Genomic DNA, 14,838 nt, shown 5'->3' with positions numbered 1-14,838 from the left:
CGAATTGTTGTTGGCATCACCGGAGTTTTCAAAGTAAAGGTACTTGCCAAAACGCAGCTTCACTGGAAGTATCGTTCACACAAACATGGAATGGAAAGTTATTGAGCAAAATGAACAGCTAATTTTGCTGTGATCATATCAGGAACACTGAGTATTTTCATTTAAACTTCAGAATCTGAGGTACAAAAGAGCACACAGTGATCACGGGAAACTTAGCAGCACGTAGAACAAAATCCTGGCTATAGTTCATGAAAGAATGGGGTTATTTTTGCCAACTGAAAAGAATAGCATGTCTCCAATGCACACTGTTTTCACTAATGCTGTCAAAGAACTACATCTTTAGTCTAGATGTACATGGATAAATATGCACTTAGTGCTCAAACTCACGCTCCTCATTTTTCATTTCTTTTGCAGACAAAACAGCAAAAAAACACAGTATAAAATTTAGTTTAAATTTTCTTCATCAACACAGTTCAATAGTTGGTTTTGTTTCTGAAATCCCTCTGCCCAGAAAACCACTTATGTAGCTAGGATGGATAGGATCAGCCAACACACATCTGCACAACAAGTAAGCAAAAGAAACTCAGCATTTCCAAGGATGTTCCCAATACTACATCATGTGAAAAGGAGATTCTGTCCCCAGTTACATATATTTCATAAACACTGTAATTTAGTATGCAGAAAAAAGTTCACAGGTTCACTGTTTGGTCACAGATGCTCATGAGGTATTTTGTAACCAGAGTTGTTCTTATGCCAAAAGCAGTTTATAGTCATCAGGGAATTTCCCCCCACCACCAATCATCAGATGCAATGTCAAGTCAAACTATGAAAGCTTTACATGTAACTTCTGAACACAGAAACATTGAGGAAATTGCCATTAGTAGACCAGAATCAAAAATAATAAATTTTGAGAAGCTTCTTTTCTACTCTAAAAAACTCAAGGTTTAAAATATGTGGACATTTTCTCCTGTTTTCTTCTATTTTCTCCTCTCTCCTCATTTTGAAAACTTGCAGTGTACTGCTGATAGCCAAGATTGCTGCTTTATGTTAATTTTTCTACTAAGATGCTAAAAATGACAAAATATTAAAAATGTAGCTCCTAAACAATGGGATTTCAAAACTTTTTAAATTTTCAGTGTAAAACTGCAACATAAACCCCTTGAAAATACTGAAATTTCCTTCCAGTAATTAAAGATTTTTCTCAGTATATTTCTACCTTGTTTTCTAGCTAACATAATATTCTGAATCAATAGTGATTGAATTCAGCACTAAATTCCCTTTCACTAACCTTAATTTTTTCTTCCCTATGATACAAGCTACTTCTTGTAGACTTTTTCGGGAATTAAAAATGTAACACTTAATGACTGTAAAACTCATAATTCTTCAGTCAGCATGAACATGTCTTTTTGTCTGAAAAACATTACTCATGTACAGAACCTTTCCTAATTTAAATTCCAACTTATGTTTATATTTTAATTAAACTGGTATCTGTTTAAGTTGCTGCCGAAGCAAGAGGATGTAATACAATGGTCTACATTATTATATATGGTATTATTAAAAAATACTACAAATTAACAAAACTGTTAATTTGTAGTATGGTACATTATTGAGTGCCTTCAAGTACTTTAAAAGAAAAAAAACCAAATAGTAGCGCAAGAGAGTATGCACACCAAGTGCACAACGACTGATGGCTAAAAAACAAGGGACAAAGTGTTTATTTTAGAACATCTAAAGTATCATCTGCACACTACTGATTCCATGGCTTCAAGCGACAGCCCATCTATCTTTTGGAAAACTCAGAGCCACTATACATGACTTTGAGGGGCTGAGATGGCTGCCAGCAGAGGGTCCAAAAGACAGAGGGGGTGACTGGCAGTGCAGACTTGGGGGGGTTCAGGGTTCCAGAACTTCCTTTCTTTGCCTTAAATCGCTCAAATGTGGTAACCAAGATATGTTTCATAATTATTTTACAGTTTTAGCTAAATGTTAATATATTTACCAAATTAATGAAAATGAAAAGGAACTTTCTTCCACATACATAACTAGAGCTTCTGAGATTTTTAGGCAGATCTTTCATCATTTTGAAATCAAAATATTACGTATAGATATACTAATAACAATAATCCTAGGTTACACTGGTAGGTATTCACTTAACTGTCACAGCAGTTGAATACTAAGGGACAAAAATCATGTTACAAGTTAATAAATTACTAAAACATAATTTTCACCTACATGCCCAACACCCTTATAAATCCATGGCACATCATGCATATGGAGTACTTCTGCATGAATAAACTCAATTTAGATAACATTTAATATCTTTTCATAGTCACATATGAGGTGAACTTCAGTTTCCCGTTATGCCAGCCCTCTGCTTACAGGATTACCAAACTGAGTTTCCACTACTAGCCTGAGTTCTCCACTCCTTCTATACTCTAACATTCTTCAAAGGACTTCTATTGAGTGCAAGACCACTCAGCCAGCTTTTGCAGTCTTTCAATCAGCCTTATTTTTAATATGTGTCTGACACTACCGTGTTTCTCCTGGGAACATGAAATAATTTATGCAACTTATTCAAGAAGTGGAAAAAAGCAGGACTATGATTCCACTTTAGAAAGTTGTAAGTGGCTCCCCCACCTCATGGGGTGCTTCAGGGTGGCTGGACCCATCTGAGGGTAACAGATTGTCCTGTACTGACCCTTTCTCATTCCCAACAAAGACACTTGTTTCTAACAGATCCCTGCAATTAGTCATCAGTCATGGACAGATATTCTGCAGGACACAGTGTCAATCAGATATAAGGCTAGGGTAGGGAACTTATTACTGAATATGTTTTTTTAGGATTTTACATTACATTTCATACAGAACACTGCAAAATATTTCAAATTAGAGAATTTAGCTCATTTCTACCACACCACATCTCAAAAGGGAAGATAGGGCATATTCCTTCCCTTATTTCCTCTTATGTTTGATCAGAGTCTATGTAAAAATCATCTCAAGTGAACTGAGGGCCTCAGAGACTACACTTCTTTTTAGAGGGGATAGAGAGTAGCACTTACCCTGCTGACTTCTTTAGGAGTTGATTCATCTAAAAGAAAACAAACCAAACAATTAGACACTCTGGGAAGTTTTTAGACTGAATGAAGAACAAGATAACAAATTTCAAACAATTTTTGCATCTTTTTACAAAGCTTTTCTAACATGGTTCAATAAAGTGACTGAAATATCCTGAGACTAGCTTGCATTTACACTCTTTTAAAAAATTCTTGAGTTAAAAATTCATTAAAATTAGGATAAAGTATTTATGAATTCTATCTTGACCTAGTAAAAATACAAAATGTCATACATTTCAGAAGTCAGAGGCAAATTGGCACGGGCCAGCTAAATCCTACATTTATATCCCAATTCATTAAAGTAACTGTTAATACTGCATAGTCTGAGAAGTAAAAGCCTTTGCTACCAAATATACACCACCAACATCCTAGGTATACAAAGAAGCTAGTGAGCAGACTTAGACCTCCTGCTCTGAAGATCAAAGATGCTATTCCTGCTGACTTCTTTGGATGTGGAAAAAAAGTCTTGTAGCCATAAGAACAGAAGAACTGCACTGATGTGATCTGGCATAACACATTAAAAGAAAAGAGATTTCAAGATTTTATATTTATATATATATATACACTATAATGTTTTATTCTTTCAGACTCTCGCACATTTTTGTAAGTTAAATAAACACAGATACAATAGCAGAACACTAGCTCAAACATTGAGTAGTCTTTCTGAAAATAAAGGGAAAGCAGCTATACAGCAAGAATGCATCTGCCACAGGAGGAGTTTCCAACTTTCAGTTTAAACACACCAGAAGTAGCTTAAACACACCTTTACAAACCTCCAGCTGGTTAGTTGTTCCTGAAAACATGAAGAGAACTATTTGTAACCTTTTATTTGATCCTAGGAATCAAATTACAATGCTTTGGAATCAAAATTAAGTCAGCAAATAGATTTAATCTCACAGAGAAATATCATATGTCTACATTTGCCAAAGGTTCTTCATATCTTGCCATTTAAGATGAACTTTTAAACAACAGAAGTAGAAAGTAACATTTTCTAGAAAACACATTTAGTATACAATTTCTGATGAAAGAACTCTCTATAGTAATACAGATTTCTCCTCAAAATTGAGTGATGCCAAGAAAAGCAATGTATTTCAAACCCATGAGCAAATATTAGTCTCCTCTTAACACCAGCCAAATGATCTACCAGTAATTTACACACACAAAATAGAGATGTAAACTTAATTGAGCTATTTAAGGTAGTTCTGTTGCTTGCAGTGCAAGGTGCAGCACATACTCTGCCACATTCAGTGATGTTATCTTCCTGAAAGAACCAAATCTACATATCAATTACAAGAATAGCCAAAGTTAGACTCAAAATCCATCTCCCCACTACCTGATTGCTGACACTGAGGGACAGAAAATGTGAACAATAGAAAATAGAGTGATGAAATGACACTCTCCCTGGAGTATACTCTCAGTTTTCAGTAACCACTGCACCAAACATTTCTTGAATCAGTGGTGATACTTTTCTGTTTAAAGGATGGGGTTTTCCTCCTCACATTTTTCCAGGGTAAGAGGGGTATTAGATTATGTTTGGCTTGTTATTAAACCTGAGTCACCAGCATTTCTAGCAATCTCCCTCTACTGGAACAAAATGAATTTATTGTAATATATCTAATATAAATGACGACCATCACAATTCTATGACTGTCACACCATAGCAAGACACAACTGCCACTACAATTTCTAATGATAGACAGAGGACAGATTAAATGCACTAAATCTAAGACTTACTACATACACAGTATAAAAGTCTACATAACCTCTATTTGAGCTACCATAAAAAAAATTTCAGTGCCATTTTTTCAGAAGAAAGATAAACACAGTGTTTATGAAGTTTGGTATTAGAACTCCACAGATGAGGTTTGCAATTCAGAGAAAATGAACTGGTGGGAAAAATGGAAGATTTTTTAGGGGAAGAAGGAAAGCAAAAGTTGAGGGGGAGAAGGGGGAAAAAGTATCACATATTGTGTTAATCCATCTAGATACAAGTTATATTGCTACACAATGATCTAGAAAGTAATTTTCCGTATTAGAAGAAACCAAAGGCCTAAACAGTACACCTTTTTTTTTCCCCAAGAGCAAAGGAAGAAACATGATTCCATGAACCTGGAGTGAATCAAATTGCCTTCCTTGAGGTTCAGTCTTTAAGGTCAAGGTACACACCAAGTGATTGGATGCATGCACACCTCAGTGCTATCACCCATGGCACAGAGTTCGATACTTCCCTTACGACTTACTTTCTGTGTGCTAAATAGAGGGAAAATCCTTGGAATAGCAGCTTTTCCCACAAATTATAGCCAAGGTATAGGATTAGCTAATATATGAAAGCAACAGGGGATTTATGAAAAATACCCTCGGTTTGCATACTCCTGCTTATTTAAAAGCCATGAATTCAGTTTGTTTAAAAGGTACAGTCTCTTGATTGTAAATCAAGTTCCATCCCTGTAAAATATGAAGCTTTTAAAGAAACAGATTAGCCATTAAAATAAATTCATAGACATTAAGTACATTGATAAATAGCAGCTTACTATATACCAAATCTCACAGAAAAATTATGTGCTTGAATATAAAGGTCCCCATTTATGATGGCATGTTGCATGGGAAAACAGTCAGATAAGAGAAAGTGTCATATTAGTGTCTACAGGGATGGGAAAAAATACCTGGGAGAAAGCAAGTGTTTGTGAATGAAACCGTACAAATGCTCCAGCCACTAGAAATTTTCAGTTGGAGTTCACTTTTTCTTTAGACATCAAATACAATCAACCATGATACATGAATAAGTGTCACCCTCTCAACCATGTTTGTTGGTGGTATATTGCCATTCACACGCTAATTTTTGGGGATACCTGACATCATTACTAACACAGACTACTAGAAGAAACATATATTATTTAGTTCTGGCCCTCTAAATGTACTGACATTGTTCTTAATAGTTTCAAAAATAAAGCGATGAATTCTTGGAAAGAAATCACTCTACACACATACATTAGCTTGGCTATATGGTTCAGTCAAGTTAAAAATACAGCTGTTGCAAGCTGTGTTTTTAACACAATGATTCTCAATGTGGCTTGCTGCACACAGAGGTAGGTAGCCAACAGCAGAGTGATGGTGGTAACTCAAGGGAGCACATAACTTGAGCAAGAGGCGTCTTCCAGAAGCACTAGGCATGCATCAGTAATCTAGCAGAACACCCTGCTATAAACCCCATTGTGTTAATGTCTTGGTAATTTGAGTATAAACACACACTGATACCGCAACCGGAAAAACGGGAAACTGCAGGGAAGAGGACTACATTTCAACTTGGCATGTTCTGTGATCTCCATACACTAAGTCTGCATACCAAAACTACTGCACCAGCAATGATGTTATTCCATCCCACAGTGAGATGGTTCCATCCACTAAATGTGCAAGAAATGGTTCACTTTCTAAACTTTCAAAACCAGGTAACTATCTCAGACCACAAGAATAAAGTTACACCTGTATCTTGACAACTTTGCAAACATTACTATTTAAAAGCTCTCTTCAGAGATCAAAGCATCAGGAAGAGGCAATGAAGAATGAGGGGAGTTCCATGATAAGAGTTGTGGTTTAAGAACAAAATTACAATTTAACATCCTTTAATACCTCAGCTTTACTATCTATACAGTTCTACTTTACTACTTACACAATTCTAATTAACAATTGCATAGTACACTACAGATATTCATAATAATCAGTATGGTAATTAAAGACAGTATCCATCTGGGAAAGCTTTCATACTAAACTAAGTCAAGATAGGAAGAAGCAGAAAAGAAGAAATGGAACAGACAGAAAAAAAATTCACAGAAGTTTGTTATTTCGCACAGTATAAATGGGGCCAGGTTTAATTTGGTTTGAGGTTCTTTTTATTGGGGTGTGTGTGAAGGGGTGTTAAATTGCACAATTGTTCATTTAATATAAAAAAAAGCCCAGATTGTATTTTGCACATTAAAAAAAACTCATTGCATACTTTCATTTCTATGCATGCATTTTAAAAAAACAAAAACAAAACAAAAGCAAATGAACTTTTGACAATTGCAAGATGCTAAGCCAGAGTAGTCACAAAGACAACTTTAATGTAAAGTAAGTTTTAACATCTCAGACATGATATTTTGATGCATTTACCAAGGAAGCAACAATTTGAATGCCCAATTAGCTTTATCATAGGAAGTCTTTTGGGAAAACAGTACTGCACTTTCTCCCTGGTCTTGGCTATTCTTTGCTCTGTGTGCTTAAATACCAAGAAAGACTATGATTGTGTTTTATATGGTAATTCCCCTATTACTTCATATCCTATTCAACACCACTGCTGAGTGATGAGAGCGTTAAACATATTAGCTCATCTATCTTATCAGTCAACGAGGTGCAATCACCATTGTTTATTGCCAGAATGCAGCCACAAGGCAATGGGTTTGAAGAGCATGTATAACAATTTAGCATTTTTTCATACTGACCAGTTTACAGCTCTATCTTTTTGCCTACATCTACCACTTTTCTGATATGCATTTCTGTTTGGCATTCAGTGCATTAACTGTTATAGGTAGCTTTCTTTAAAATTAATTACGGGTCTTGCAAACACGTTTGGTGAAGGAAGTCTCTCATCCAGTAGTAACACGATTTCAGTATTACTCTTTTTAAAACCGAACTTGATTTTCTCCTTATTTTTTTTCTGTTCTAGAATCCTGCTGGTTGCCAAGTATGAGGCATCCTTAATGTTTACTGCAATCGATGTATCTAAGAAACAGCATTAGTTTTGGAGTATCTGTCCTCTCACTTTTGAATGGAGCTGTTCCTTTACTTTTGAATGTTTTTCAAATATACTGCACAAAATTTGAAGTTTTATTGTATTCAGCAGGTGTTTTCACTCAGAAGAGAAAAATTACATCTCTGTTGGCTCAAATACTACTCAGACATATACCATAAGCAACTCCATTAAAATCAATAGAACTGCTACAGCACACACTGGAAACCAGAAATGCTTTTAATTATTAAATGTCATGGTATTTCTGTTATGTACAGTGATTCAGGGCTGAAGGAGATGATTAGAACATAACACGACTTGAAGTAGGCCCTACAAAGCTCCAATAATCTGGGAAGACCCTTTGGATCTTGTCCACTGCAAGACATTTGTATGTTTTAAAAGACATGCATACTTTCTAGACCCTGCTGGGCCTCTTGGGTTTGGCTTGTTTATTCCTAGTCCAAGAATATCTCTTCACAATTGATAAACTGCCTGAAGAACTTTAAGGAAAGGCGCTTCCTCCTCCTTCCCCAACATCCATATACAGCCCACATTCTACTGTAAGCACAGTGAGGCAAGGGATGGGATCACAGAGCTCAGTGACATGAAGTTCCCACCCCAGGCACAGAGCAAGGCTTCAAAGGTTTTTAGGCCCAAACAGGCCAAGAACTTTCAGCAGGTTGTCAGCTTCTGGGGTAGGAAATACTGCATATGGCTCAGTGACAGCAAGAAATAATAATCTTACACATGTTGGGAAAAATGTAATCTTTCACTTACCCTGTAGAAATAGAGCATCGGATACCAATGTTTTTAGTAAACTTTTTGCTTTTAATTATTTCTATTTTGTTCTCATCCCTATCTTTTTGATTACTATATTCTCACCTCTTTTTGTATAGAAACATGGAAAGGTTTTTTTTTTTAAAGAAAAACATGTCCATGTAATAAAATTGTCAGCTATAAGACTCTTTAGAGGTTGTTAAAAATTTTCAGATTTCAGTGTTTATCTGCTACAGAGAATCGAAATTAGGACAAGAAGCTTTACAGTCCACCTGATTTTCTTCTTTCTGCACCTCTGACTACATTGAAAACAAATGTCATGTTACTGCACTTAGCAGTAAAATCCTCAAAATCTTGCAGAAAAATCAGTACTGAGCACTTTTCTTCTCTTTAGACCAGCTGACAAAAGAAACAAAAGAAAACACCCCAGAGGAAAAGTTTGCTAACGTCAACAAGGGTAAGGGATCATTAGAGCTTGAGATGATAGGTTACCACATGGGAGGGTGCAGTGATCCAGTGTGAAACATATTTACGTCAGGGGAATCATTTCAATCCCTCTGAAGAAACTGTATTGTCACTACAATATGCATACATTTGTATTAGAGACGTATTTTATTTACTTTATTCAGAAGACTGAAAACAGAAACTGAGAAAATGCCAAAAACAATCAGGATGAAGAAGAAAAAGTGACAGAATAAAATTTACAAATTAAGCCTTTTTGCTTTCAGGATATTTCAGCTGATTTTTTAGTAATCATAATCAAGCTCTCAGTGACTGTGTTGAATGTTACAGAATAATGATGTGCAGATAATTCAGGATTTTGCAGTCTTTGAAAAATGACATGTTACACTAACATGATGAACAGATTGAAATTAAGAAAAAATTGAACTATTTACTACTTATGAGTAGTAGAACTGTGAGCAAAACATTTTGCTTGCAATGGGAAGACTGTCAAAAAAAATAAAATTATAACTTCCGTGAGTGGAAAGGAACAGAATATGTAACTACAAAATTATAGACAGTTCTGTATGAAAGATAATAACAGCACCTTCTGAATTTCTGAACTACTCAGTTTTAGTCTAAAATGATTTTATAATGACAGGTAATTATAATCCACAGGAATTATACAGGAAAAAAGTAATAAAAAATCTTTTGGGCTGTTGTACAACAACAACAAAAAAATCCAAGATGTTGTGGAGTTCAGTATTCTTATACTGACATTTCAACAAGTGCCAAATTTTAACTCTCCCTAATAGCAGGTGCAGTATTAAAAATACTAGGTCAGACTTAGAAAAGTTTTCAGGCAGGGATACATGCACTATGATTTAAAAAAAATCTCCAAACAAGTCTGGTACCCGATTCCTAGAAATGAAAGGAAGTTAAATACCCCAACAATGAGTAGGCATGTTGATTTACCACTGCTGAACTGAGAATGGTAATTCACTAAGTTGTGGGGACCCAGCAACCTGTGATCCTATAACATGATATTAAGGCTCTGCAGTATGTGAAATAATTGATGAAGGTTATTTAAGAGTGAGCTTACTAAAAAAACTAGATAAAAGTGTGACAAATACAAGTTGTCCTTGGCTGAAAACAAGAATGTTCCCAATGAAGTTCTGTTTATATACCTCTGATTGGTCTTGTGTAAACCTTGTAGAATATTGTGACAGCCAACATCAGACACTTCAGCACCAGAACACATTACAAAGTCATGCCACCTAACAGTCCACATGCATCAGGAATTATTGTCATTAAATAGCTTGACATATCAGCACCAAGATTATTCAGTCCTTTTATACAGAGTGGTTCCCCAAGAGATGCTACAAAAATTGAAAGGCAGGACCCAGTCCTCAGTGGACTGATGATTTTCGCATTTTTGAGTATACCTACCAGCACATTCTCATGCTCCACTATGCCAATGAATCTACTGCATACCAACTTTTAGTACAGAAATTTTGACACAGGCTTCAAACAGAGGACTGGCTGTACTATCAGACACAGGTAGTCATCCCATCATAAGAATCTAGCTGCTTGAAACACTCAACCATAAGCAAGGGAGGTGAATCACAGCATCTTAATTGGGAACTTGAGAAAGACTTGGTGACAGAAATCATCTCATCTTTAGAGGTTTCAACGCAAATGTGCCTCAGACACAGCCATACAGAGAAAAGATTACACTGGCAATTTCAGAAAGTATTCTATGCTAACAGTCCACCTGACAGATAGATATCAAGGGAAAATGAAAAAAAAATGTAGAAATGTCCAAAAGTAAAACACACATTCAGATGTACAAGTTTAGAGTAAATGAAGAACTGGATGTGTTCATGCAAGACAAAATTACTTCCATGTCCTTTTTTTTTAATTTAACTAACAAAATCCTATGCAGATGGTAAATTAATTGAAATACTAATAAGAACTCAGAAAATGTATAAAGAAATCAGCTGGGAAGCTAATAAACTACATCTAACACAGCAGTAAGAGAAAGTGGAAGCACCACTTCTGTTGGTGGAATAAAGGGAACCAGAGCCAACTGTACCTCTTCAGCACGGTTGAAGTTGCCACCTGCTGGGATAAGGAGCTGTGTCTATCTCCCAAATTGTCAATCTAAGAGAACTACTAATGATCACATACTGAGAGCAGGCAACCAAGCGAGAAATCTATTCCTGCTAATATAAAAAGGGTAATTCATAATCTAAGTCCTTTCTCATCATGCCTTCAGAATAGTTTTGAAACAGTCACAATGGAGGAATCTTATAATTTGTCAATTGCAGCATCATTCTTCCCAACTTCCTTCATCAGGCCTGCCACAGAGTTCTGTCAACACCAACACAAATTTCTTACATAAGCAAGTGTCATATAACTACCTGGAAAGGAAATTTGGAAAAACCTCCCTGTGACACAACTACTCCTTAGACACTTCTTTACATTCTGCATCTACCTAGTTAAGGAACACTGGAGCTGTGTTAGTTAATCCATTTGGGTCTCACATCTACTCAGGCATACATATAAGGCCATCTGATTTTTACATGCAGGACTAATTCATTCAGGAGCTACTAGGGCATCTGACCATTTCTAGACATCAGGCCACTTGTTTCGGCAACTAATTGCAGGAGTGAGATTAAACCGCAAAACAGTACGACAAAGAGAACAGCCTCATAACTACATAATAAGCTCGTGGTTCAAAAGACAGATGTTAACACAATTAAATAAAGCAAGACTGAAAGTGGAAAGAAGAGTCAAAGAAAAGAGCTTCAAAACAGAGTTTTAAAAGGAGGACATACAGAGAGAGAGGGACAGAGATGCTAGGATGAGTAAGCAGCTTGGACAAAGACATCAGATGCTACTAATGGTGATGTACTCTACTGATGTACTTTACCTCTCTAGGATTACTTTACTTTCTGCCATGGTAGAAAAAAAGTTCCAGTAAAAATAAAAAAACAATAGTGTTTATTACAGATCAAAAAAACAAACTGCATATAAAGAAAATCATACATGCAAATCACAAAGTAAGATTTGCAAAAAAAAAAATTCCTTTTGTTTGCAATATTGTTCATTGTCACTGTTAATGAAAAAACCCTGGAAACTTAAATCTTAAGCTTTAAAAATACAGCTGTCAAGAATAAAAAGGTAGTTGCTTCAATACGCTTTGCCATTTTCCATCAAGTGAACAGATGGCATTATTAAAATTCTAGTAGAATGAAGTATTTATAAGTTCATTAGACAACACTAACTATACAAAAAAACCCCAGTAATATTGCAAATAAATCTGCCGGATTCAAAATAGCATAAAAGTACAAATAAGGGTTATAAAATCACATTTATGAGTTAGTATATAAAAACAATAATGTTAAATGAAACAAAACAACATAAATGTATAAAAAACTCTATAAAACAGTCATTTATTTTCCAGGGTCACTTCCAAGTTACTCCATGCATTCTGAGCCTGAATTCTATAAAAAGGGTTTCAAGTTCAACAGTCTCTAAGACAGCTGAGAGGGAAAATACCTGTAACAATTACTTTTCTTTAAATGTATAAATGTGTATAAAATTCATACTATGATGTACAATAAGTAACAATTAAATTGCTCTAGAAATAATCCACACAGGAATGTAAGTTTTATTCTCTGAGGTGATGTTCTCAGAAAATAAACAAAAGGTCAGCCAAATGCATCTAGCACACGTCAGTGCTTTTAAATGCTGTGCCAGACTGGCTTGCTTATCTGATACCTGAGATGCTTTATTTGCTCTTCTCTTCACCATCTTGAATTATGAGCCTACACTGAATTCACTTTGAAATCACTGATTTGTAATTGGTTGCCTTCCTCTTTCTATTGTCTTTCTCAACCTGGTAAAGTGGTGTCTCTTCGTATTCTAATTTACTTCAAAAAGATGTAAATTCCTGTCACCTTAAAAATGTGCCAAAATGGATTCACTATAAAAAGAGATAGCTAACACACTGAAATTCCAGTGTTCACTCCAAAGTAATATCTATCAGTTCCCATATGTGCTGATTTATTCAAATGTACACCACTTCTCTCTGTAACTTTCATCAGTACAATCTGTGACAACATTTAACTCCTTTAAGCACCCTGTCCTCTCTAAGCATACTTTATCCAGCCTAAGAGTCATTCTTGGAAAGTCCTCACTTTGATACCTACATGGAAATTGATTCAAAGAAGGATGTGTACTATTTCAAAGCATGTATTTTTCCCAGAATTTAAAGACTTGTGTGGCACTTTTTCTTTAGATGGATCCATTAGTACAGGAGGACATCGACCTGTTGGAGTGAGTCCAGAGGAGAGCCACCAGGTTGATTAGAGGGATGTATCACATTTCATATGAGAAAAGGTTAAGAGAATCATGATTTTTCAGCCTGTAAAACAGAAGGCTTTGGGGGGAGCCTTCCAGTACCCAAAGGAAGCCTGCAAGAAAGACGGAGAGAGGCTATTTACAAGAGTATGTAATGACAAGACAAGGGAGGAATGGCTTCAAACTGAAAGAGAATAGATTTAGATTAGATATTAGGAAGAAATTCTTTACTGAGGAGGTGGTGAGGTGCTGGAACAGGTTACCCAGGGAAGCTGTAGATGTCACATTCCTGGAAGTGTTCAAGGTCATGTCGGATAGAGCTCTGAGCAACCTGGTCTAGTGGAAGATGTCCCTGTCCATGGTAGGGGGTTGGAACCAGGTGATCTTTAAGGTCCACTCCAACCCAAACTGTTCTATGACTCTATTACACAAACCTTTTACAGCATTTTATAAATGTGTGTCTATGACTTAATTAGCTACTGTTTATACAATCTCAGATTAGAATATTTGAAACTCTTCCTGAAGAGGTGAACCTACATAGAAAAGAATAGCAAGGTGCAGGTCCACACCAGCAGAAACCAATTTAAGCCAAAACTGCCACCTCTGCACTCTCCCCACTGTCTTGGGGCAGTCTACAGCTGCAGCAATTCAGTGAATTGCAGATATAATCTACGATTACATAGGCAAATGACCAATGCATGGGAAAGGCTGGATATACACACCCAGAGACAGAAGCTGAGGGCAGGCAGTGCAGGCTTAGTTCGACCACAGAGATATTTCCTGAGAACAAGAAGGTTCTGGCCAAACAAATATCACACACAGGACCCATTGGCATCTCAGTTTCTTAGTGACTGGGTTATTTAAGACTAGTTGGTGCAGACTAAAAGAGCCTGAGATTCTGAAGATTGAAAATTCTCTTTGCTAAGATGATTGCTAATTATTTTTTTGAGTATTTGATATTTAATAAAACAAAATGCAATTATGGCTTCCTTCAGGCTGGAGACACAGACACATTCTCTTAGTGAAACCTAACAGTTGCAAAGGTGTTTAGATTTAACAGGTTCTTCCATTCAAAGCATATGATGATCTACATCAACATTCATTTTTATTTATGAGTTTCCTCTAGTGCAGTACTAGAATGAATAAGAAGTTTTCATATGTTTTAGGTAGCTGTACAGCATGCAGAGAAAGGTTTATGTAAGAACTCACACTATTCTCTTCAAATCTTGAAACACTTTCAACAGTCAAGACAAACATTGCTAAGTCATACCACTGAGTATACCTTTTCTTTTGGTCCATCCTACATTTAAAAGAGTTAGCATCCTTAGATGAGAAGATTTTAGGAACAGTTAAAGAGGGAGGGGATTAAGATTGAAA

General features: G+C 36.0%; 1 protein-coding gene across 3 annotated transcripts in view; it reads right to left on the bottom strand.

The window, feature by feature from the left end:
- PDE10A (phosphodiesterase 10A) overlaps positions 1–14,838 on the bottom strand; it is a 353,600-nt gene that overhangs the window by 67,598 nt on the left and 271,164 nt on the right. For all 3 annotated transcript variants that reach the window (XM_032682873.1, XM_032682871.1, XM_032682874.1), the window contains exon 3: positions 3,060–3,088. In XM_032682873.1, the coding sequence (XP_032538764.1) occupies positions 3,060–3,088 (29 nt within the window). The remainder of the gene's footprint in view (positions 1–3,059; positions 3,089–14,838) is intronic.

The sequence above is a fragment of the Chiroxiphia lanceolata genome, chromosome 3 (genome assembly GCF_009829145.1).
Source record: "Chiroxiphia lanceolata isolate bChiLan1 chromosome 3, bChiLan1.pri, whole genome shotgun sequence".
Taxonomy (NCBI): Eukaryota; Metazoa; Chordata; class Aves; order Passeriformes; family Pipridae; genus Chiroxiphia; species Chiroxiphia lanceolata.
This window is presented reverse-complemented; position numbering and strand designations above follow the sequence as displayed.